The 21,899-nt window shown below is 44.7% G+C and overlaps 1 protein-coding gene and 1 long non-coding RNA gene across 4 annotated transcripts; one reads left to right on the forward strand and one right to left on the reverse strand.

The window, feature by feature from the left end:
• Positions 1–3,240: 3,240 nt before the first annotated feature.
• On the forward strand, positions 3,241–21,457 carry MPL (MPL proto-oncogene, thrombopoietin receptor). Of its 2 annotated transcripts, none has more exons than XM_081916196.1 (12): positions 3,241–4,127; positions 8,417–8,549; positions 8,667–8,848; positions 9,954–10,108; positions 10,663–10,819; positions 14,745–14,874; positions 15,452–15,633; positions 15,822–15,964; positions 17,790–17,946; positions 18,191–18,278; positions 19,339–19,423; positions 20,109–21,457. In XM_081916196.1, exons 1-12 carry the CDS (start codon positions 3,701–3,703, stop codon positions 20,544–20,546), a joined length of 2,277 nt encoding a protein of 758 aa, XP_081772322.1. In that variant the 5' UTR covers positions 3,241–3,700; the 3' UTR covers positions 20,547–21,457. The 2 variants fall into 2 exon arrangements, with proteins under 2 accessions (XP_081772322.1, XP_081772323.1); XM_081916197.1 differs by having other exon boundaries at positions 19,342–19,423.
• LOC309372552 lies at positions 8,740–20,670 on the reverse strand. 2 transcript variants are annotated; one of them, XR_014169552.1, is made up of 6 exons: positions 20,532–20,670; positions 16,604–16,807; positions 15,374–15,460; positions 11,184–11,301; positions 9,540–9,708; positions 8,740–8,858 (listed from the first exon to the last, which is right to left on the reverse strand). It is a non-coding gene; the product is annotated as an uncharacterized lncRNA (long non-coding RNA). The 2 variants fall into 2 exon arrangements; XR_014169553.1 differs by lacking the exon at positions 20,532–20,670 and adding an exon at positions 20,031–20,141.
• Positions 21,458–21,899: the final 442 nt, after the last annotated feature.

Genomic DNA, 21,899 nt, shown 5'->3' on the forward strand with positions numbered 1-21,899 from the left:
TAACAGAAATCAAGAGGTACTCTCTAGCCTCCATCCTCTTACAAATGAATATAAACTGTTTATTTTTGTATGTGCCTCTCAGTAACTTTCGCAGCCATTTTAACAGCCATAAAGGGCTACTTCTCCCACTCTGCTGTAGGAGGCAGTTCCCCCCCCCCTTCAAATACTAGCAGTCAGTACTGTTTGCATATTCTTTACCAGAGAATTCAGTGTAGGCCTTTGCCCTGCAGGGAATGCTGGCTCCACTCCAGGCATTGCTGACAAACTGTTTTGGTAAGAACAGGGAAGGGAGTGAAAAAACGAGGCCCAACTGAATCAAGAAATAACTCATTGGCAAAGTAATCAAATACCACTATAACTATTCTTAACTTGGATTTAACCCAGTTTGCCAGGGCGGTACAAGTTCACAGAAATATGCCCAAAGGGTTCTGCGTCTGTAAGTGTTGCCAAGGCAACAAGCGAGTTATGGATCCCTGATCCCTTCTCCTTCAGGAAAAAATGTCACCATTCCAGGTGGTGTGTTTCCGTTACCTGAGAGTAAACCACGAGAGCCCTTGTGAGGTCATGCCACCATGTCATTCAAATCTCTTTTTATATTTCTTTATGAGACATCTTAGTTTAGCTACCATGTGTGTGACAAATATTTCCACTTACAAATAAATAAGATGGTGATTTTCTGAGTAGGCCATCTTCGGACTGTCAAATCCACAGCCATATTTGGCACATTCAGCTCCATGGGATTAGTATTTGGTATACTGGTGCTATCTACAAAATAGTGCTTTCTGCTCATGGGCAACCAGTTATAGGATATGGAAGGGAATGTGCAGAATTTATGAGAATTGAAACTTGAAACAGCAGATCCGCTATTCCACGCACATGCAGCGACCAAAAATCATGCAGAATGTTGCAGGGAAGGAAGATTCTCTTAAGCAATAAATTCATTTTTCTGTAGTTAAAAACTGTTATGGAGCACTAAATAAATAGTGTTCCAAACAGGTTTTGGTACAAACTGCATCAGCATTTCCCAGCAGTATCAAGAGTGAGGCACTGCTACAAACATTTGCTTGATTGCTTGAGGGCAGTTTTGTGTTTATCCATGTTTTGAACTCTGTGTGGAGAAAAGCCACAGGGAGGGAAGTTGAAGTAGAGAAATGGTCGCTGAGGGAAGGGTTGGGGCATCTTCCTCATTCTCTATTAAAAAATTTCCCAAAGTTAGTTTTATGTTCTAAAAAAAATATGTTAGGGTTTCATAACGTGTTTGCACTAAGGATGGCTGTGTTTTGGTTTGCATAGGTAAGCTCTCCTTTAGATGTGAACTAAATCAAATTCTCTGCTATTCCTAGTTTGCATATAACAAATAATAATAATAATATAGTTAAGACCTTCATGGTATCGTTTTAAGAATCACTTTTAAATTGTGGAGTGTTTTTCTCTTGCATACATGTGCAGATTTTGAATGTTGTTGTTATTTCATTTATGAATGTTCCAAAGTGATTACAATACAATAAAACATGCACAGAACAGCTGCATATATAAAAACAGCTGACATCTGCATACATAAAAATTATATATGCACACACTAATAATAATAAATCCTCTTACCCATCAGGCTGGGTTGCCCCAACCACTCTTAAAACAACAAGGCATATATAAAATCAATTCAGTTCTGATACTGATACTAAATGACACCAAAGATTTACACTTGGAAGGCTTGTTATAAAAGAGAAGCATCTTTGACAGGCACTAAGAGGGCAATGCAAAAGGTGCCTGCTCGTCAGTTTCTCCTTGGGTGCTCAGTAATGTATGATTATTTTAGCCTTTACAGTTTCTTCACTGCTTGAATTGTTATCTGTTGCACACTTCCTCATGCCTGAGAAATAAAATGAAAAGCACCTCTCTCACCCTCTCCACCACATTTGCACTCTCCCACATTTGACCTCTAGTTTGTTATCTTCGAGCCTTTGGTTAGCTATAATCAACAATTTCTTCTGTGGTGTCCACTTTAGCGATGGTTGTCCCAGCAGCCATATCTATGGTAACAGGTGGACTTTACTCGGATCAAATGCATTGAGACATGAGTGTATTCTGCTACTCATTTAGCCAGGAAGAGCAAACACTGTCTTTAACTTGGTACTTTGCCAAAGGAGTATCTTAAGTAGCTTTTATGGGTTGCTCCAAACCACCTGTTTATTCAGCATTTATCCTGATTAGCGTGCAAAAGCTTATGTGGTGGTTAGGCCACACTATGCGTTTATAGCACATGGCTTCTCCACAAAGAATCCTGGAAACTAGTTTGTTAAGCATGCTGGGATTTGTAGCTCTGTGAGGACTAAACTACCAAATGCTGGCTTTATAAAGGATTAATTCTTATTTGTTTATTAGGCAGTTATATTATAATGAGCAGACATCCAGCAAGCATGCTGATTTGCTTGCGGGGTGTTTATCGTCTTCCTGACTATTGTTTGTTCATCCCATACATTTCAATATCCTGTCATCCTATCACTTTCCTAAATCCAAAGAGTCCTTTGTTTTTAAAGTGTTATGGCAACAGTTTTTAAATCCACTTTAACTGCACAAACCTTTTGTTCCGGTGTGTGCTTGAATCCGTCCCACAAAATAGTGACAGCCTTTTAGTGATCTGGTCCTTGAGTTACATGTTGTGGTGGAGCAAATGAGGGGTGGTCCCAGTACCCATCCGCTGCTTGAAGATTTGCTTGGGGCCTCATTCCCAGATGCTCCTCACAACTTGTGGATGTGAGTGCCTGTTGACTGTTTTCTCCCACTGGTTCCAACAAGAGCTGTTTTCTTAATGTTAACTGTCACACATGGAAGAGGAATATCACAGGAATTGTGGCTGGAAGGGCCACAGTCTTGATAACAGTTGCCACCCACCTCTCTCTGCACCTAGTGGTGTGTGTGTGTGTATCTGTCACAGAAACTTGCTAATCACATTGGCATCCCCTTGCTGGGTCTGAGAAAAAAAGGTGCATCAAGTGTAGCATTCTGCTCTCAGTGTCCAACAGAATGTCTATGGGAAGCCTGCAAAGGACCCCTGGACGGTTAAGTCCAGACAAAGGTGACTATATGGTTATGGCACTTATCTCGCTTTCAGGCCGAGGGAGCCGGCATTTGTTCACAGACAGCTTTCTGGCTCATGTGGCCAGCATGGCTAAACCGCTTGTGGCACAACAGGACACCAGGAAACCAGAGTGCAAGGAAACGCCTTTTACCTTCCCGCCACAGTGGTACCGATTTATCTACTTGCACTGGTATGCTTTTGAACTGCTAGGTTGGCAGAAGCTGGGACAGAGGAACAGGAGCTCACCCCATCGTGTGGATTCGAACCGCTGACCTTCCAATCAGCAAGCCCAAGAGACTTTGTGGTTTAGACCACAGCGTTACCCACTCCCTTGGGAAGCCTACAAGCACCATGAGGGTGCAATACCACTCTCCCATGTAACAAGTGCAACCACAGAGCAATTTCTCCCTTACCCCACACTCGAATGCCCAGACCAGAGCCACCCTCATTTGCCTGGAGCACCCACCCCACAACATTCACAGACTATTCTTCTGAGAGCACTGCCACCTCCTGCCAGTCCGCTACAACATCCAGTGCTTCCTGCCCAAAGGCCCTGTCCTTAAGAACCACCACCACAAGGGCAAGACATACTGCCTATCTGATCATAGCAGCCTCCAGCCAATGCTGCCACTCTTGCAGGCCATGGCGCAGTGGTTTCAGGCTGGGGAAGTGGTGGGGCCCAGGACTGGAGGAGGCCTTTACCCAGGCTTCCTGAGCAGCTGGCCTGGCACTTCCCAGATAAGCTTCCCTTGCACAGGTCCAGCAACAAAGGTTCAGAGCTTACGTTCACTGGAACAAAAAGCCAAGCAGTCCCTGTCTGCTACCTCAGCAGGAGTGCAGGCCACTGATGCATCCATGTGTCCAATGTTCTGCCAGAGCATATACTGTCGACACCAGCAGTGCGGAGGGACAAATTTTGACTTGGGTCTGATCCTGGATGTACCTTCTAGTAGGATGGCAGTTCCTCTGTGCTTGGTGAGGCCACTGCTAGCCATACTCCTGCTCATCTCTTTGCCTGTGCTGAACTGTGTCTACATCACAGATGAAGGTAAGATTACAAACTGCTACTACTGTCCATGGTTTAGGGCAGAGCTTTCCAAACTTTTCATGTTGGTAACATACTTTTTAGACATTCGTCATTTCACAACACAGTCATTCAGTTTTACTAGCAAACCGGAGATTAAACTAGCCCCTTTCCTGCCCTGGGAGGAGCTTGGGGTACATTAGCAGAACACACCTACACACTACAGCCGACACACTAATGTGTCACGACACAATTTGGAAAGCTCTGGTTTAGGGGGAAAGGTGAGGATGAAGCATGGCTTTTGTTACTTTTTTGTGGCCCTAGAAACCTCATTAGGAAAGCCAGGCAGGTGAATATTCTTGTGGACGAAGGGCATCTGGGCAGAGGGGGTGGGATGGGGCTTTCTGGGAGCACCACAACAACCAGCTTTCCTGGATTAGGGTTTCCAATTTCTGATGAAAAATGCCCTCTAGGCTTTTGATCACTGTGGCATGCAGATGTCATCAGGCAAGGCTTCTCACAATGCAGTGATGAAAGAAGACACTCTTTTCAAACTATTCTCCACCATGCCCTTATTAAAACATAACTCTGGACTGTACCATGTGGGATCAGGAAACTTTGGAATAAATGAAGCTCTTCCATACTCGTGGATCAAGCTCCACCTTGGCTGCTGCAGAAGGAGGGTTAGGAGAAAACCCTTTCATGTCCTATGCCAGGATGAGGCCCAGCACAGAGAACTATAGATCACAGAACTATAAGTGCTGAAAATTGTAGCTCTGTTGAGATAAACTACAGTTCCCGGGATTCTTTGGGGAAAGAGGTGTGCTTAACATGTATGGTATATTCACAGCCTCAGAGATCTACCTGCACACCTCCACCAAAGTGTTTCCTCTGTATTCAGGGCCACCAGTCAACAGAAGAGCAAGGAACATTGGTATGTGGAAAGATGGAATAGGTTACAAAGGCTCAAAGTGAATGTGGGTACCAAAAGCGCCAAATTGTTTCATGTCCAGATCAATGCAGTTCTTTACTAGGATCAGCTATTAAGTGCAGTCTTTCCAGATGATGAGAATTTTCCTCACCACAACTCTCAATTAGGGAGAAACAAGATCTAACTAGAATTCAGGTTTGTTTTTCCAGCACCCTTTATTCTTCACTGTCCTTTGTATAGCGTGGTTGTGTTTCCTCCCTTCTTCTGTGGGGGCACAAGGGTGGGGGGACAGGAACATAAAAAAGACACTGACCAAGAGTCCTGTCTATGTTCAAAACTTGAATAGCTCATAAGATCTTTTCAGCTTTTGCTGATGGATATGATACTGTTAGAAATACTACAAGGACAGAAACAAAAATCTAAAGAAATTCTTCTTTGACTTAGCGTGAATGATAAACCTTAAATTGTTTAAGGGTAAGATGTGAAATTATTGACTAAATATATATAGAACAGCGGTACCTCAGGTTACATACACGTCAGGTTACATATGCTTCAGGTTACATACGCTTCAGGTTACAGACTCTGCTAACCCAGAAATAGTGCTTCAGGTTAAGAACTTTGCTTCAGGATGAGAACAGAAATCGTGCTCTGGCAGCGCAGCGGCAGCAGGAGGCCCCATTAGCTAAAGTGGTGCTTCAGGTTAAGAACAGTTTCAGGTTAAGTACGGACCTCCGGAACGAATTAAGTACTTAACCTGAGGTACCACTGTATTCAGATTTCACAGATATCCTATGTTCTGCAGTGTTACTTCTCAAACCCTTAATTCTGATGGTATAATTCATTTTACCTTCTTGCATTGTTTGTTCCTACAGAATTATTGATCCCCTTGATTTCTTTGTTTCCCTCTCAAATCTTTTAAAATTAGGGCTCCCTCCAGATGTCCTTTTTATTGTGTATTTGTCATTACCCATGATTCTGCCTGCAAAAGTGTCACGGTGAATCTATACTGCTTTGTTTCCAGTCAATGCATGTCCCATAGTTTCCTGCTTTCCTTTCTCACTGGGATTCTAGATACTATATTTACCCTTATAAGACACTCCTGAAACACTGTGGGAGGGAAAAGCAGCTAGTGAATTATTTTCGTGGGGATGGGTTAATGAACCCTGTTACTTCTCCACTCAAAATCTTAGCGTCTTGAGACTACTTTTTTTAAAGTCATTGTTTTCATTGCATTTGCGTATAATGTGTAGTTTGTTCCCTTATCTTGCTTCCTCCCACTCTCACTGGGAGTTCTATCTCCCTGGGACAGGAAGCTGCTCCCCCCGCCCCAAGTTTGCCACAAAACCACATGGCTATTTTGGGATGTTTGTGAACACTTCCTGGCAGCAAATACTTTGGGGTGGTGGTAATCATTAGCTCCCCCTTTCCCTAATCCTTTCCCAACCCACTCAAACAACTGTGTTGCCAAAATGGATGTTCACATAAAAAAACAGAAACAGAATGACAACATTTAGGGTCAGTACCGTTTGCATTTGTGGGTTATGAAAATCAGTACTGTTAGATGGATGTGTGGTGTACAAAAATGAAAATACTTTATAGAAGGGATGAGGAACCGATGGCCCTCCAGAGGGTGCTGGACTACAACTCCCATCAGTCCTAAACATTGGCCATGCTGGCTGAACTAATGGGAGGTGGAGTACAACAGGTCCTCATTCTTGCATTATAGAGAAAATTAATACTGTTGGGGGGAGCATTTTAATGAGCCACTAAGCTTCACGGCAGAAGGGGGTCATAACAGGGCCAGTGACTGCAGGCTGCACCACTCACCCACCCCAAGATGCAGGGCGGGGTCTTTGCATGTTACCTGGTACGTACTTATTCAGAGAACTGCACCCAAACATTCAGGTTGGTGCCAAAGAATGAGAGCGTGGAGGTGCACTTTGAATAACCACAGCCAGCCCCCCACCTTTATTGAGCAACTTCTTGCACCTCACCCCACACCCACTTAATTCAAAATTAACCAACATTATTTGATCCCTTCATGTGGCTAACTTTTATCTAGATCATCAGCCGTTCTCCTCAGCAGAAACTAGTTTGTCAGCTTCTAAGACTGTAGGAACCCCCCACCCCACCCCTCACCCCATTTGCTCTGCAGTCATCATTATACTCCCACTGCTTGTTTGGGAAGTGGCAAAGCCCACATTATCCACAGTCCGTATCTCTCTTGTGGTTTGTTATGAAATAAATACTGTGTTTTGGTGCATTTTCCCACACACCTGCTTTGAACCAAATTGAGAAAAAGAACCACCTAGTTGCATTTCAAGCCAGTGATGTGTACACAGCCTAAGACACATTTCTCTCCACTGCAGTGTGTCTTCTGGAAATTCTATCATGCATTTGATAAGGATATTTGATTTTATATCCCTTCCCTCCCCATTATCATAGTTTCCTCACCCCTGTGTTGGCAAACAGGATTTCTGCCCCGCCCCCCTCCCAAGGCTAACTGTAGCATGGAGTGGGGGAAATTTTGTTGTAATCACTAAGGGGAGAAGGGTTAAATTTCACCACCACCACCCCAGCATGCTGTGTTCCCAATGAACATTGCTGCTTGGCACTTGCAATTTTTTAAAAAAACAATGTTAGAGAAACCATTAGCATCATGTGTAGTTACAGGTAGGTAGTTGTGTTGTTCTGCTGTAGTCAAAACAATTTTTTAAAAAAAATTCTTTCCAGTAGCACCTTAGAGACCAACTAAGTGTATCTGAAGAAGTGTGCATGCACACGAAAGCTCATACCAATAACAAACTTAGTTGGTCTCTAAGGTGCTACTGGAAAGGGGGGGAAATTATTTTGTTTCATCGTGTGTAGTTAGGGTCCTAGAAACATAAGAAGTTTCATTAGAGTAGGCCAAACTATTGGTCTATCTGGCCTGGAACTGTCCAAAAGTGAAGAAGCATTTCACATCATGCACTACTTGATTTTCTTAGCACACTGAAGAAAGGCCCTACAGGAGTGGTGCCTTCTCCCCTTCTGAAACTTCCCCACCCCCAAAGACTTGAGCATGGCTATAAAACTCTTATTGCAAGCTGACTGGAGCCCTGGAGAGAAGCACAACCCGTGACAGGCTGTGGTGACTTACTGGCCATTTCTTACAGCTTGTGCTTGTACAAACACTTGTATTAATCTCTATGACCACAGTTCTATTTGCCATGCACTTGCTTCCTCTCATCTCACAGTCCAGATGACTTTGGGTATTTGTGGTTACAATTATCGCCCTATTCAGCTTGAAGACTTATGCAAGCTTCTCTTTCTTTCTTTCTTTCTTTCTTTCTTTCTTTCTTTCTTTCTTTCTTTCTTTCTTTCTTTTTCTCTCCCCACACAGAGGCTGATCTATTGGCTAAAACAGCTCAGGACATCTTCTGCTTTTCTCGCACCTTTGAGGATCTCACTTGCTTTTGGGATGAACCAGCACACGTGGATGGGGCATATCGGCGCTTCTTCTATACATACAAAGGGTGAGAGGTTTTTATACATGGCTATGATCCATAGTCCAGGCTGCCTGGAAGGTTTCCAGTAGAAGAATACTGCAGCTCCTTGAGGTTTCCCACTGCCCACTGTCTTCATCTCCACAGAGACAGAAGCCGAGAATGCACTCTGCGGTCAGCAAAGCACAGTGATGGAGGCTGGCGCCATGTCTGCATCTTCCCCAGGAACCATCAGGATATTCTGCTCTTTGCAGAACTCCACGTCGAGGTGTTAGACACCATTAGTAATCACACCACTCGCTCTCAAGATCTCTCTGTGGCGTCTGTTGGTAAGCCTTCCTTCGGATTTGAGAAGCAAGGAAATGTGGCATGACATTAAAAACAATTTTTAAACACTTAACAATCACAAAACATGTGATGGCTCCTGAAAATATGTATCTCAGGTGTCATCCTTAGGACATGGTCCTAAATCCCACCCACCACTGGCAGGGCTTGTTGAGTGGTACAGCCATCACTGCATCAGGATTCCACCACTCACAGATATACCATTAGCAAGCTTCCTGTCTGCACACACATTTGGAGGGCAAAAGGGGGACAGCCGGGTGAAGGGACACCTCTGCCTAATCCAGCCCCCAGCCTGGCAAACAACAACCAACAGTACTGAGGATGAGGCCATATGTATCTCCCTGGGAAGGAAGTTCAAAGGGGTGGGGCACTGGCACCTGCCAGCCAAACAACTCTTGCTGGTGGATCAGGGAGCAGAGCCTGCTCTAAGGATCTCACAGTAAAATCTGAGCATGAGGAGGAAAGCCAGAGGCAAAGGGAAGGGTGGACAAAGTGGAGGTCACATAAATAAGAAATGAAGTTACACCTACTTAAGTTTCACACTTGAGGATGTGACACCATCAAATTCTTGCAAACTTTCATTTCTACATTTGGCTCTGTCCATATGGCTGCCCTTTTCCTAGAGGCTAAGAAGTAGTGCATCCGGCCAGAATGCGGATGCCTAGATTGACATACCTGTCCCATACCACCAGAGCTTGCCCTTGCTAGCTGGAGAACTGCAGCCCACCTTTCTGCTGCTTTGTTGTTGCGTGCTGGAGTCCCAAGAAAGCAACCTTGCAGCAGACGCAGCCAAGTCCCCAGCATTCTTGCTTGCCTCTGCAGATTCCTGCACTCCCAGTTGTGACTACCACACAGAGAAGCATTCCACTGTAAATATACTGCATATACAGGAGAAATGTAACAAATCCACATATTATGTATTTATTAGAACACTACTTGGGGATTTACTGTTGCTTCAGAGATTGAAACAACGGTAATATTTACTGCACCACTTAAGTGTTGAAATTATATCTTCATCTGTCTTTGTTTGTAAATCCCATAGTTTTCTATCTACGTTTGTAAACCCCACAATTGTCTATCTATGCTTAGGTCTGATTGCTCCACCAATGAATGTAACAGTGGTGTGGCCTGGAGTGGCACGACAGTTGCACGTAGCCTGGACCCCCCCACCTTTCCACTATGCAGACTTCTTGGCCTATGAGGTTCTTTACAGTGCTGAAGGCTCCACAGAGCCACCATCCAGGGTATGGCTTATATGGGGCAGGGGAGGTTGTGGTGTATGACACCTGCAGGGCAACTGGCTGTGTCTAAAACTCTAAGCAGGACACCAAGCTCTGTGGCTATCAAGTAGGGGTGAAGGAGCAGTTCAATGCGGTTTGCATTTATAGGTGAGCCTACTTATTTTGCACATTCTGCAACACTACACGAACCTTTGAACTCTACAATTCTATGATCCTATGAAAACACAGACATCCTTCCAAATTCAGAATTCTCTGAATTTTGCAGTGCAGTTCTCCAGCCAAATAGTGTGTACAAAAACACAAATACTAGGATAAAATGTGCCTGCAAATGCACATATTACTGAAAATAGCATACAAAAATGCATTAGATAAGGGAAAACACCTTTGCCAAAATGTGTGTATTATGCAAATGAAGCAGCGTAAAAGGGGAGAAATTTGCAGTAAAATGTTGCTAAATTTTCATGAGCACTTATTGTTAAACAATTTGCAAACAGATGAGCTATCGGGGGAAACTACTTCCACTAATCCTTACATGTGCCTGATTCCATCCCTCATAGATGGAAGTGAAGAACAGCCATACATGCCGCCTCAGAGACCTGCTCCCTGGGCACTGCTACCACATCCAAGTGCGCACCAAGCCTGATGGCCTCTCTCTTGATGGGCTCTGGGGACCATGGTCTCCAGTAGTATTAGCAGAGACACCCCATCTCCCTGGTAAGGGTCCTGTTGTTTGGTAAACAGTTGTCATGGGGATCTTAGTTGCATTACTTTCGAACAATGCACTATGACTGCATATTGTTACACGCCACCCCAATCTCCAAGCAGTGTGAGTTTCAAGTTGTTTCAGGTGCTTACCCAGGGTTTGGTTTCCTCAGAATGAGGGACATTGGAGACAGTAGTGTCTTTAGGATACATGGTTTAGTTATTCTTTCTATCTAGCTCTGTTTCTCCATAATAACTTATTTGGACTAGTGCCTAGATGTAGAGGTGAAACGGATACAGGACGAGGGGGAGTTGAGGTTGAATCCTGGCAAGATGAAAGCACTGTGGGTGAGTGGTTCTCATGTTAATTGCCTACCCTGGATGGGGTTGCATTCCCCCTGGAGGAGCAAGTTCACAGTCTGTGGGTTCTTCTCAATCTAGCTTTGTCACTGGGAGTCCAGGTAGCCCCAATGGCTAGAAGTGCCTTTTATCAGCTGCAATTGGAATGGCAGGTGTGACCATTCCTTGACTGGGAAAGCTTGGTCACAGTAGTTAATGTACTGGTTACTTCAAGACTGGAATTCGATATTGCACTCTATGTGGGGCCTCCCTTGTGCTTAAATCAGAAGCTACAGTTAGTACAGAGTGCTGTGGTACAATTGCTGGCAGGAAACTCTCCTCAGAGAGATAATAATAATAATAATAATAATAATAATAATAATAATAATAATAATAATAATTTATTATTTATACCCCGCCCATCTGGCTGAGTTTCCCCAGCCACTCTGGGCGGCTCCCAATCAGTGTTAAAAACAGTACCGCATTACATATTAAAAACTTCCCTGAACAGGGCTGCCTTAAGATGTTTTCTGAATGTCAGGTAATTCTTTATCTCTTTGACATCTGATGGGAGGGCGTTCCACAGGGCGGGCGCCACTACCGAGAAGGCCCTCTGTCTGGTTCCCTGTAGCCTCACTTCTCGCAATGACGGAACCGCCAGAAGGCCCTCGGCACTGGATCTCAGTGTCCGGGCTGAACGATGGGGGTGGAGACGCTCCTTCAGGTATACAGGACCGAGGCCGTTTGGGGCTTTAAAGGTCAGCACCAACACTTTGAATCGTGCTCGGAAACGTACTGGGAGCCAGTGCAGATCTCTCAGAACCGGTGTTATGTGGTCCCGGCGGCCACTCCCAGTCACCAGTCTAGCTGCCGCATTCTGGATTAATTGCAGTTTCCGGGTCACCTTCAAAGGTAGCCCCACGTAGAGCGCGTTGCAGTAGTCCAAGCGTGAGATAACTAGAGCATGCACCACTCTGGCGAGACAGTCCGCGGGGAGGTAGGGTCTTAGCCTGCGTACCAGGTGGAGCTGGTAGACAGCTGCCCTGGACACAGAGTTAACCTGCACCTCCATGGACAGCTGTGAGTCCAAAATGACTCCCAGGCTGCGCACCTGGTCCTTCAGGGGCACAGTTACCCCATTCAGGACCAGGGAATCCTCCACACCTGCCCGCCTCCTGTCCCCCAAAAACAGTACTTCTGTCTTGTCAGGATTCAACCTCAATCTGTTAGCCGCCATCCAACCTCCAACCGCCTCCAGGCACTCACACAGGACCTTCACCGCCTTCACTGGTTCTGATTTAAAGGAGAGGTAGAGCTGGGTGTCATCTGCATACTGATGAACACCCAGTCCAAACCCCCTGATGATCTCTCCCAGCGGCTTCATATAGATATTAAAAAGCATGGGGGAGAGGACAGAACCCTGAGGCACCCCACAAGTGAGAGCCCAGGGGTCTGAACACTCACCCCCCACCACCACTTTCTGGACACGGCCCAGGAGGAAGGAGCGGAACCACTGTATGACAGTGCCCCCAGCTCCCAGCCCCTCTAGACGGTCCAGAAGGATGTTATGGTCGATGGTGTCAAAGGCCGCTGAGAGATCCAGCAGAACTAGGAAACAGCTCTCACCTTTGTCCCTAGCCCGCCGGAGATCATCAACCAGCGCGACCAAGGCAGTTTCAGTCCCATGGTGAGGCCTGAATCCTGATTGGAAGGGATCCAAATGGTCCGTTTCCTCCACTGCACTGGTAGCCAATTTGCTGCCGGGCCAAGTCCAAAGCGTTACTGTTAGTCTATAAAGCCCTTAGCAGCTTGGGATCAGTTTACTTGCAAGATTGCCATACCCCATATATGCCCACTCAACCACTTCGAGCTGCGGAAATGGCATTCTTACAGGAGTTACATACCATATTTTTCCATGTATAACACGCCCCCATGTATAAGACGCCCCCTATTTTGAGGGACTCCAAATTAAGAAAATGGGGGAAGGTGGCACAGAGTTGTTTAAAGCAAACAAGCGTCTGTCTGCCTGCTCGCCAACAGTAGCCAGCAATCGTACACCCAATTGCCACGCAAAAGACAATCCAAAGCAACCTTTGCTGCAGCAACCAATCACATGCCCAATTGCCTCAATGGCAGCTAACCCAAACAATTAAACTCACTTCCACAGGATGCAAGGGGGGTTTTAAAAGAGGGTTAGGCAAATTAATGGCGGGTAAGGTGGTCAATGATGGCTATGCTCTGCCTCCACAGTTGGAGGCAACAATGCTTCTGAATAGCAGTGGCTGGAAACCACAGGAGGGGAGAGGCCTCTTTGGCCCAGGTCCTGCTTGTGGCTTCCCCACAGGCATCTGGTTGGCCACTATGGGAACAGGTTGCTGTGTTAGATGGACTACTGGGCTGATCCTGCAGACACTACCAGTTTTTATGTGGTTACACTAGGTAATATGAAATGCTTCCAAGAAGCACTTGTTAAATCTTCAAAGCTTTATTGCTTTACAATAAAGAGCAAACACCAGAATATGCCAATCACAAAAAAGAAATGCTTATTAAACTATGAAAGGTAATATATGAAATGCTTCCAGGAGATGCTTGTTGAATTATGAAAGGTAATAAGCACCTGGACTAATTAAAACAGCATACATCTCCCTTGCAAAATAAGAGATGAAGAGCAATAGGAGTATCTAATTGAGTCTTCACTGACTTCCTCAGAGGAAGGTAAATCTCACTGCTGTTGTAATCTGTATTTTGACCCAATAAAGTTTTTCATTAGATTTCTATCCCACTCTTCCTCCCAAAGGAGATCTGGGCAGCTCCTTTTAAGAACAGGGGCCTGAGGAAAGAGGAGCAGACTGAGAGGGAGGAAAAGGCCATCCATCTTGGGTGTGCCACAGTGGCCAGGTGAAGGCCAGGATCTGTCTTTAATGTGAGGGTGCAGAGGATGTCCATGTGTTGTCTATGAAGGCAGGGTGGTGTGGAGGCAGAGGACTGGTTTGGGAAGAAATGGGTAGAGGCAGAAACCAGTAGCAAGCAAGCAAGCAAGCTCTTCACTGTTGCAACAGAGTCCCCCACCCCTGTCCCGCTGCAGGAAGGTAAGGACCTAGAACAAAAGTGTATAACAGCTTTTAAAGGCTTTAGAAATTGCACAACCCCTTAGCCAAAGACCACCCAAAAGCATCATACAACCGTCACAGAAACAGGCGGTCTACAACATAAATTTGAGAGTTTGGCTTGTCTCCTGTTTCTCAAGATACCTGATAATGCTTGCTGACTTGCATTATCTTTGCCAGTTGGGGCCATCTTGTGAAATAGTATGTACCCTAGTTTCTGAAACCATTGTCACAGACCTCTCCCCTATTCATAAACAAAGTGTCTCTTTTGAGTGAATTTGAAGGATTTGTAAGTGAAAAGAACCATTGGGGAAGGTTTTTCCACAGTCTTTCCTTCTGCAGAGAAATATTTGGGGTCTGAAATATCTCAGGCATGTGGTTTATGTACTTAAGTTTTATTTATGACACCTTAGAATTCTTATGACAATTCCACATTGTATTTAAAAGATGCTGTCTTACTCCTGGTTCCTCTCACTCTCTGTTCTGCCAAGAGGAAATTGGCCTGCAGTGCTTCACTCCTGACCTACGCCAATTGCGCTGCTGGTGGAAGTGGGAGACCACAGAACATGGCCCCTCTCAAAGCATATTGTACTGGGCAGAAGAGAACAGCAGAAATTCAAGGTGACACAACAACACCCCGCCCCCAAATCCTGGGCTGTCCTGCTGCCGTAGTTATGATTGCTGGTGTCCACCGTTCATCCTCCAAAACACCCCTGCCTCCCCCTCAACTCTCACATGTCCACAATAGGCAAAGCTCTGAATCAGCATTGTCTCTGAAGTCACCCAAGGCTGCCCCCAAATATTCATATCATCTAGTCCAACCCCATACCAAGCAGGGAAATGAGGTGGGTCACTTTTGCCTATGTGGTCTTGAACATGTCCAGGGACTTTCTTTTTTAAAGATGTGTACGCAAGTACCTGTGTAAGAAATAAAAAGGTAGTGGAGGCAGAGGAGGAAGAATGATTGAGAGGAGAGACAATTTTTCATCAGGCTCTGCCCATTAATGCATACAGCAAGCACCAAAATAGCAATGAATCTATTGACTGGGAGGAAACTGGAGTGTGCGGGCATTTGTGAGCCAACCATACATGCAAAAAGAAAAAATGAGCTTCAAATGACCTGTTTGCAAGATAATGCCTCTGTGTAGACATAGCTTCTGTTGATATAGCTGACTCCATCCTCACTCTTGGTTTCCAGAATGCAAACCTGGCAGAAGTGTGAGGGGAAAGAAGAGGAGATTAAGCCCCACTATGACCGCCATAACCAGACATGCACCTTCCAGCCTAGCAACACAAGTTATATCTCTGTCCTGGTGATTCTCAGCCAGGGACAGCAAGAAGTCAACTACTTGAAAGAGCCATTCCAACTGCACCATGTTGGTAAGAATCTCCAACATGTCTGGGCCACGGCACCATGGCTGCTGTCAGTCTGCATTTTGGGGGTAGCAAACTGTCCTGAAGAGCAGGAGCATCAGGCGGTGTATAGTGCTGTTTGCACTGCATTGGGCCTCTGCCGCTTCTGCAAACTGAGCTGACTTGACCAGCCATCTCTCTCCCTCTGATTACAGTACTCACTGCTCCACCAAGCATCCTGCAAGTCACTGTAGACAGAGGTGTGCTAAAGCTGGAGTGGGCACCACCACTGGAAGAATTAGCTGAACATATGGTGTATCAGATACAGTATGCAGTGCAAGACATCTCAAAATGGAAGGTAATATATAAATGTATGAGAAATACATGAGAGAGTATTAGGACCACACATCTGTTGCATTAGATACCCTTTCCCCCCCTTTCAGTACTAGAGCACAACTGGAAAAATAAGGGAAGTGCCTTTGGTAAAAACACATAGCTTTCCCCAGGAAACACTCCCTGGCAGCAGCTGAAAAAAGGAAAGGAAAGAAAGAAAGGCTAATCCAGTTGCAGGCTGCATTAATAGAGTCATAGTTTCCAAAATGAGAAGCAATAGCTCCACTTTATTTTGCACCAGGACCTCATCTGGATTACTGTGTGCCGTGCTGGGCTCCTCACTTTTAAGCTATAGACAAAATGTAATGAGTTCAGTGAAAGGCAATGAATCAGTGTCAATAGCATGAATTATGCTCCACCCCCAGCCATCACCATTGGTCTAGGAGACAAGCACAAGCTGAAGGGATGTGTGTCATTGTTGGAATGTTCAGTCACCAAACTGATCTCTGTTTATACATGTCCTGAGGCATGTGAGACCACAGAAAAGAGCTAAGCCTATAAAACAGCTTTTATAGAACATGTTATTTTTGCAGCTCAGATAGAGTGGCTATGGGGTTCTGACACAGTTCTTCTGAAGTAGCCAATTATATATCAAGGAGCTCACCTGATCCTGCCTCACCCAACAGGGCCCAAACTTCCATCTTCCAGTCTATGGTGCCCCTGGTCTTTCACTCAGTTCCTCCAGACTGTTCAGCGTTTTGGGGTGAGATGCAATCACATACTGGCAAAATCAAGTTGCACAGTTCAAGTGAATTTGGTGTGGAAAGGGTGGGCTAACAGTTGTTTGATACAGTGTCATCTGACCTCTCTGCAAACAAATTGGGATGAATATTCAATAAATAGCTAATATCATCTAACCTCCATGTAAATGACTGATCTTCAACTGGTAGGTCAGGACCCTGCGATTCAGCCTTTCTCAATGTTCTCAAAGATGTTGAACTACAATTCCTATGATTCCTAGCCAGTGTGGCCAATGGTCAGGGATGAGGGGAGTTGTAGTTCAAGAACATCTGGGGACTCAAGGTTGAGAAAGGCTGCTTTAGTTGAAAATGGACTGATCTAAGGTGGGTCACAACAAGAGCACTCCCACCATGCAAATATATGGCAAAAGATTAAGAAATGGGTTCTCAAATGCATTTTGGGGTTAAAAGTGGATCCTGAGTCTGATAAGGTTGAAGATACTTGCTGTAAACAATTCAGAGAGAATGCTAAATAAACAGGTTGTCTGGAAGCAACCCAGGTCAATTATCTTTTATAATTCCACTGCTCCATTTTGTCATTAAAAAGCCTTTGATCAACATGCCAGGCTTTTCCAAAGAGGTTTGTGAACTTTCTGATACAATTGCCCTCAACCCTTGTAGAGCTGTCTTCTGGCAGCAGGATTTCTGGCAAGTTCATGATAAAACCAAGAGATGCTTTTTTTTTTTTTTTTGCACTAGTTGCAATTTGTGGACCATCTTCAAGGGCAGTGTCACATGCCATACTGCCATATCTGGCTTATGAATTCAAGGCATTCAGCCAGATGGGGAAAGTTTAAACAAAGGGACTTAAAGATGCTACATCCTCCAGTTTTTCAACACAAACAAAGCCTTTCACAAAGTGGGGGAGTGAGTGTGAGAGAGAAACCCATGTTAGAAGTTTGTACTGGGATCAGATGAGTGATGCTTGAGGACCAGCAAATACAGAGCAAAAGCAGTCTCACAGCTCTGACCCAGATAGCACAACTGCTCTAGGTTCTGGATGTGAATCTAACCAGCTAAGCACACCTAATGGGGCTATTCTCTGGGCAGACTCTGCAGGTGCAGTACTCAAACAGCAGTGAAATTCATCTGGCAGCCGGGGGCCACTGCTGCCTTCAGCTTCGTGCTCAGCCAGATGGACAGAAGTTCCAAGGGAACTGGAGTGTGTGGTCAGAACATGTGTGCACTGATGTCCCACCTGATTCAGGTAAGAGACCACAAATAGAAATGTAGGGTTGGATACAGGCAGTGTTTTTTCCTAAAAAGAAATGTTTAGGGGTACTCTCATTTTCCTACTCATATTGAAATACTGCCCCTCAAAGAGGCCAAACTTAAATTCACAAAACGTTTAGGGTTATGCGTACCTCTGCATCCCCTGAGGCCCAAATGGGCATTTAGAAAAGAGCTGACATAGTTTGGTAACACAGCTTCACCCTTTGTATCTTCCCTAGGTTCAACCATCTTAAATGTGACACCTGCTCTGTTGCTCTGTGCAGGGCTTGTATTGGGGATGGGCTGCATCTTCCTGTCCATTCACAGGTAAATTTACATCATCTAGCATTCACCTTCAATACTTAGTTTTATTTTGGGAGCTAGTTGCAAATTGGAGAAACTGTTATGGACACCATGCACAGACAATAATCACAACCATGCACATGAATGTATAATAAACACACGCACTCCCACCTTCACCAGCAATTAGGCTTGGGAAAAAGCATTTTTGCTCCCCTGCCTCCCACATCAGAGATATCTTCCTAGAGTGCAGCTGGAAAGGAAATTTGTACACATGCATCCAGGAAGTTCACTCAGATGCACATATTCTGCAACAATTAGGTTTGAGCAAAGTCTCCTATTGGAGCCAAGAGAGGACTTTTTCCATTCCTATTTGCAAAATGTCCCTCCCCTGATGCAATTAGGCATGAAAAAAGCCCTCTATTAGCTCTAGTCTAGTAGTAGACTTTGTTCAAACCTAATTGCAGAGGAGGTTCTACTGGGGGAGGAGGTTTAAAGCTGGGGAGAATTAACTCCCCTCCCCAGCTATCACCCTCAACATTGAAAGCTCACCTCACCCCACCGGTGGTGCCATGATTAGGCTACTATTAGCTACAATAGTAGGGTTCTTTCAAATTGCTCAGGGTTGGGGTGGGCTGGGGTTGATGTAAGACCAGGGGTAGGAAACCTAAGGCCTGGGGGCCGGATGTGGCCCAATCACCTCAATCCGGCCCACGGATGGTCTGGGAATCAACGTGCTTTTATGAGTAGAATGTGTGCTTTTATTTAAAATGCATCTCTGGGTTATTTTTGGGACCTGCCTGGTGTTTTTACATTAGTAGAATGTGTGCTTTTATTTAAAATGTGTCTCTGGGTTATTTGTGGGGCATAGGAATTCGTTCATTCCCCCCCCCCCCAATATAATCTGGCCCACCAAATGGTCTGAGGGACAGTGGACCAGCCCACGGCTGAAAAAGGTTGCTGACCCCTGTGTAAGACCAAAACAAAAAACACACACTTTGGGATGGGGCTGTGATAGAGGCAGATTTGCTTCTATTGAGATCAGCTGGGTTCCCCGAATTTCACATGCTCATTGTTCCTTGTTAAGCAGTCTGAAACAAAAGCTCTGGCCGCCCATCCCAGACCTTCACCATGTCCTGGATGGATTCCTCGAGGACAATGGAAAGCACCAGGTGAGGCCTTCCTCTTCCATACAGGCACCAACACCAATGTTGTTGGTGGATAGGACAGGAGACCAGAGTAATCATTTTTAAAGGTGGTGAACAGTATGGCTGCCTTACTGTCTTTCAGTTCTGTTTTGATGGGAGCCTGCTTCAAGTTTGCAAGGCTTCATAACTGACATGAAAACATCATGTCTTTTCCTTGTTAGGTCTTTTTCTTGATTAGTCTTTTTCTTGATGCAGATTTATAAATCCTGAATTGTGATTTGTAAATGTTGTCATAGTGGAAGTTCAAGAGACAGCATACTTTGTCTGAAGCAGCATTAAGAGTCATTTTAACGTGGCGAGTCAGAATACACCAAAATAGAGTATCTAACAGTGACAAAGAGGGCTATAAATACAGAACCATGAAACTGACATTTCTCTCTGCCTTATTTCTTATAGTTTCCAGCAGAATTGCATTAATTCCCATAACAAAATCTCATGCTGATGTTGCTTCTGTCAGCTATCCTCTCCCCAGGGAGATTTTCTGTCTGAAGTTGGGATGGCAAATATGTGCCGCCAGGTATTTTGTAATAGGAGTGTTAACATGTACACAGAGATGCATGTACACATTTACCTTCACACTGTAGATTGGAGAGGGTGAAGCCCAGGGACATTTTTGTGTTTCTGATGCTGCTTCCTTCCCATCTTCCAGGTGAATGCTTTCTTCTGCAACAAAACTTTAGAGGACACACCTTTGACTTGCCTGCTGGAAGTCCTGTCTGAGATACCCTTGGAAACACATAGCAATAGCCCTCTCCTAGATAGTACTCAGCTGCACCAGACAGAAAGGGACACCCAGGCTTCTTCACACTTGTACTACATGGTGCCAAGTCCTAGCAATCCCCAAGGGAATAATAATGAAAATGAGTATTTTGGTGCCACTGATGATGGACATGACACGCTCTCACTGCCCTTGGAACATGATCTACACATAACTTCGGAACTGAAGGTCCAGCTAAGTATCTTCACCTTGTTCAGCACACCGCTTTTGGCTCCTGACACAAAAGAGGAAAGAAGATGGGAAACTTCTGGGGACGAGTCTGTGTCTGCCACACACATATCAAACCAGTCTTACCTGCTCGTGGGCTGACTGTACATGCTCATTAGAGGGTGGCAACAAGAGATGATGTGGTTCTGTAGATTTTTGCAGAAGATATTCTCAGCTGCTGCAGGGAAGGCATTTTGCCAATTCCTGCACATTGAATCTGTTTCCTGTCCTTAGCAGCTGATTGCATTAGGCTGAGGGATAAGAGTAAAACCTGATTGGGAGATATACCCACATGGTAACTGGTACTCAAGGCCCATCATATATATTTCCAAATGCAGTGCAATTCCTAAGAAACTACACCCTACTGATTTACCCATTTGATTTTTATAGCACATGAGCCAGAGATAGCTGCAAAAAGCCATTTAGGACTTTCCACAACATGGAGAAGTAAACTGGCCGTTGCATGGGATGTTATGCCGATTATGAGAGCCAATCACAGCAATACGTGGTGAGCATAGAAATGCATATAATCTGTGGCTACTTAGTCTTAATGTGGTAACTCACATCATGTTGATAGGCCACACTGTAAAAATCAACTTAATCTATTCTGCCTTTGACTTCATTTTACATCACGAGCCACAACTCTCCTATAGCAGGGGAGTCACTATAATTACTGGCATTTGCATTGTGACCAGGTATTAGTGCATAGAATAATGTTTAGTAGTGCAACTTTTGTAAAAGCACACTCACTGTGGTCCCCCCAGTGCAAAGCCATGGAAATATGTAGGAGGTGGAGTTTTTGCAAGAGTATTCAGGATGGGATGGTTTTGAAACATAACACACAGGGCTTTCCAAAGGGACTCATTGCTCAAACGCCTCTTAAAATGCAAGGGTGTGGCTGAGCTTAGCATTTCACCTTCAGGCACATGTATATACTACCTTGTTCTTCCCTGTATATTGCTTTGTACAGTCTGTGTTGGTGATTATAGTATAGATAAAGAATAAAATCCCAATTGGCTCTGAAGAGGTTTTACTTCATGAGATTACAAATTGCTTACACTGAAAATAACCAGTCTTGCACCGCACAACACCTTAAAAAGCATTGGTCTGTTTGTGTCAAGCCTAACATTCTGGGAGCAATCTATCCTGGCCAATATTATCCCACTTCCAACCATAGAGGCTAATTTAGTGCAAAGCAGAAGAGCTTACATTTATTCCCAGCAATTAACCATATCACTAATGCTCAAACTGACTTTCTTGCACTTCAGGTCTGTCTACTGTTAAAATCAAAAGGCCTGTTAGTTTAAATGCAAACAGCTGGATTGAAGCAATTTGTGGATCACAGCATGCATTGCACAACTGGTTATTCAGATCTTCCTCAACAAGGCAGCCTGCAATCTTCCCCAGTCTACTCAAGGTTGGGGATAAGACTCTGGTTTTTTTGAGGTGTGCCAG

The sequence above is a fragment of the Podarcis melisellensis genome (assembly GCF_964234715.1).
Source record: "Podarcis melisellensis genome assembly, chromosome: 6".
NCBI lineage: Eukaryota > Metazoa > Chordata > Lepidosauria > Squamata > Lacertidae > Podarcis > Podarcis melisellensis.

Excerpts from the sequence above, each read along its gene's own strand:
- MPL (XM_081916196.1), top strand. The coding sequence starts at position 3,701 with ATGCTGCCACTCTTGCAGGCCATGGCGCAGTGGTTTCAGGCTGGGGAA. Across the intron at positions 8,550-8,666 it reads TTCTTCTATACATACAAAGG|AGACAGAAGCCGAGAATGCA; the intron begins GTGAGAGGTTTT and ends TCATCTCCACAG. Across the intron at positions 17,947-18,190 it reads TGATGTCCCACCTGATTCAG|GTTCAACCATCTTAAATGTG; the intron begins GTAAGAGACCAC and ends TATCTTCCCTAG.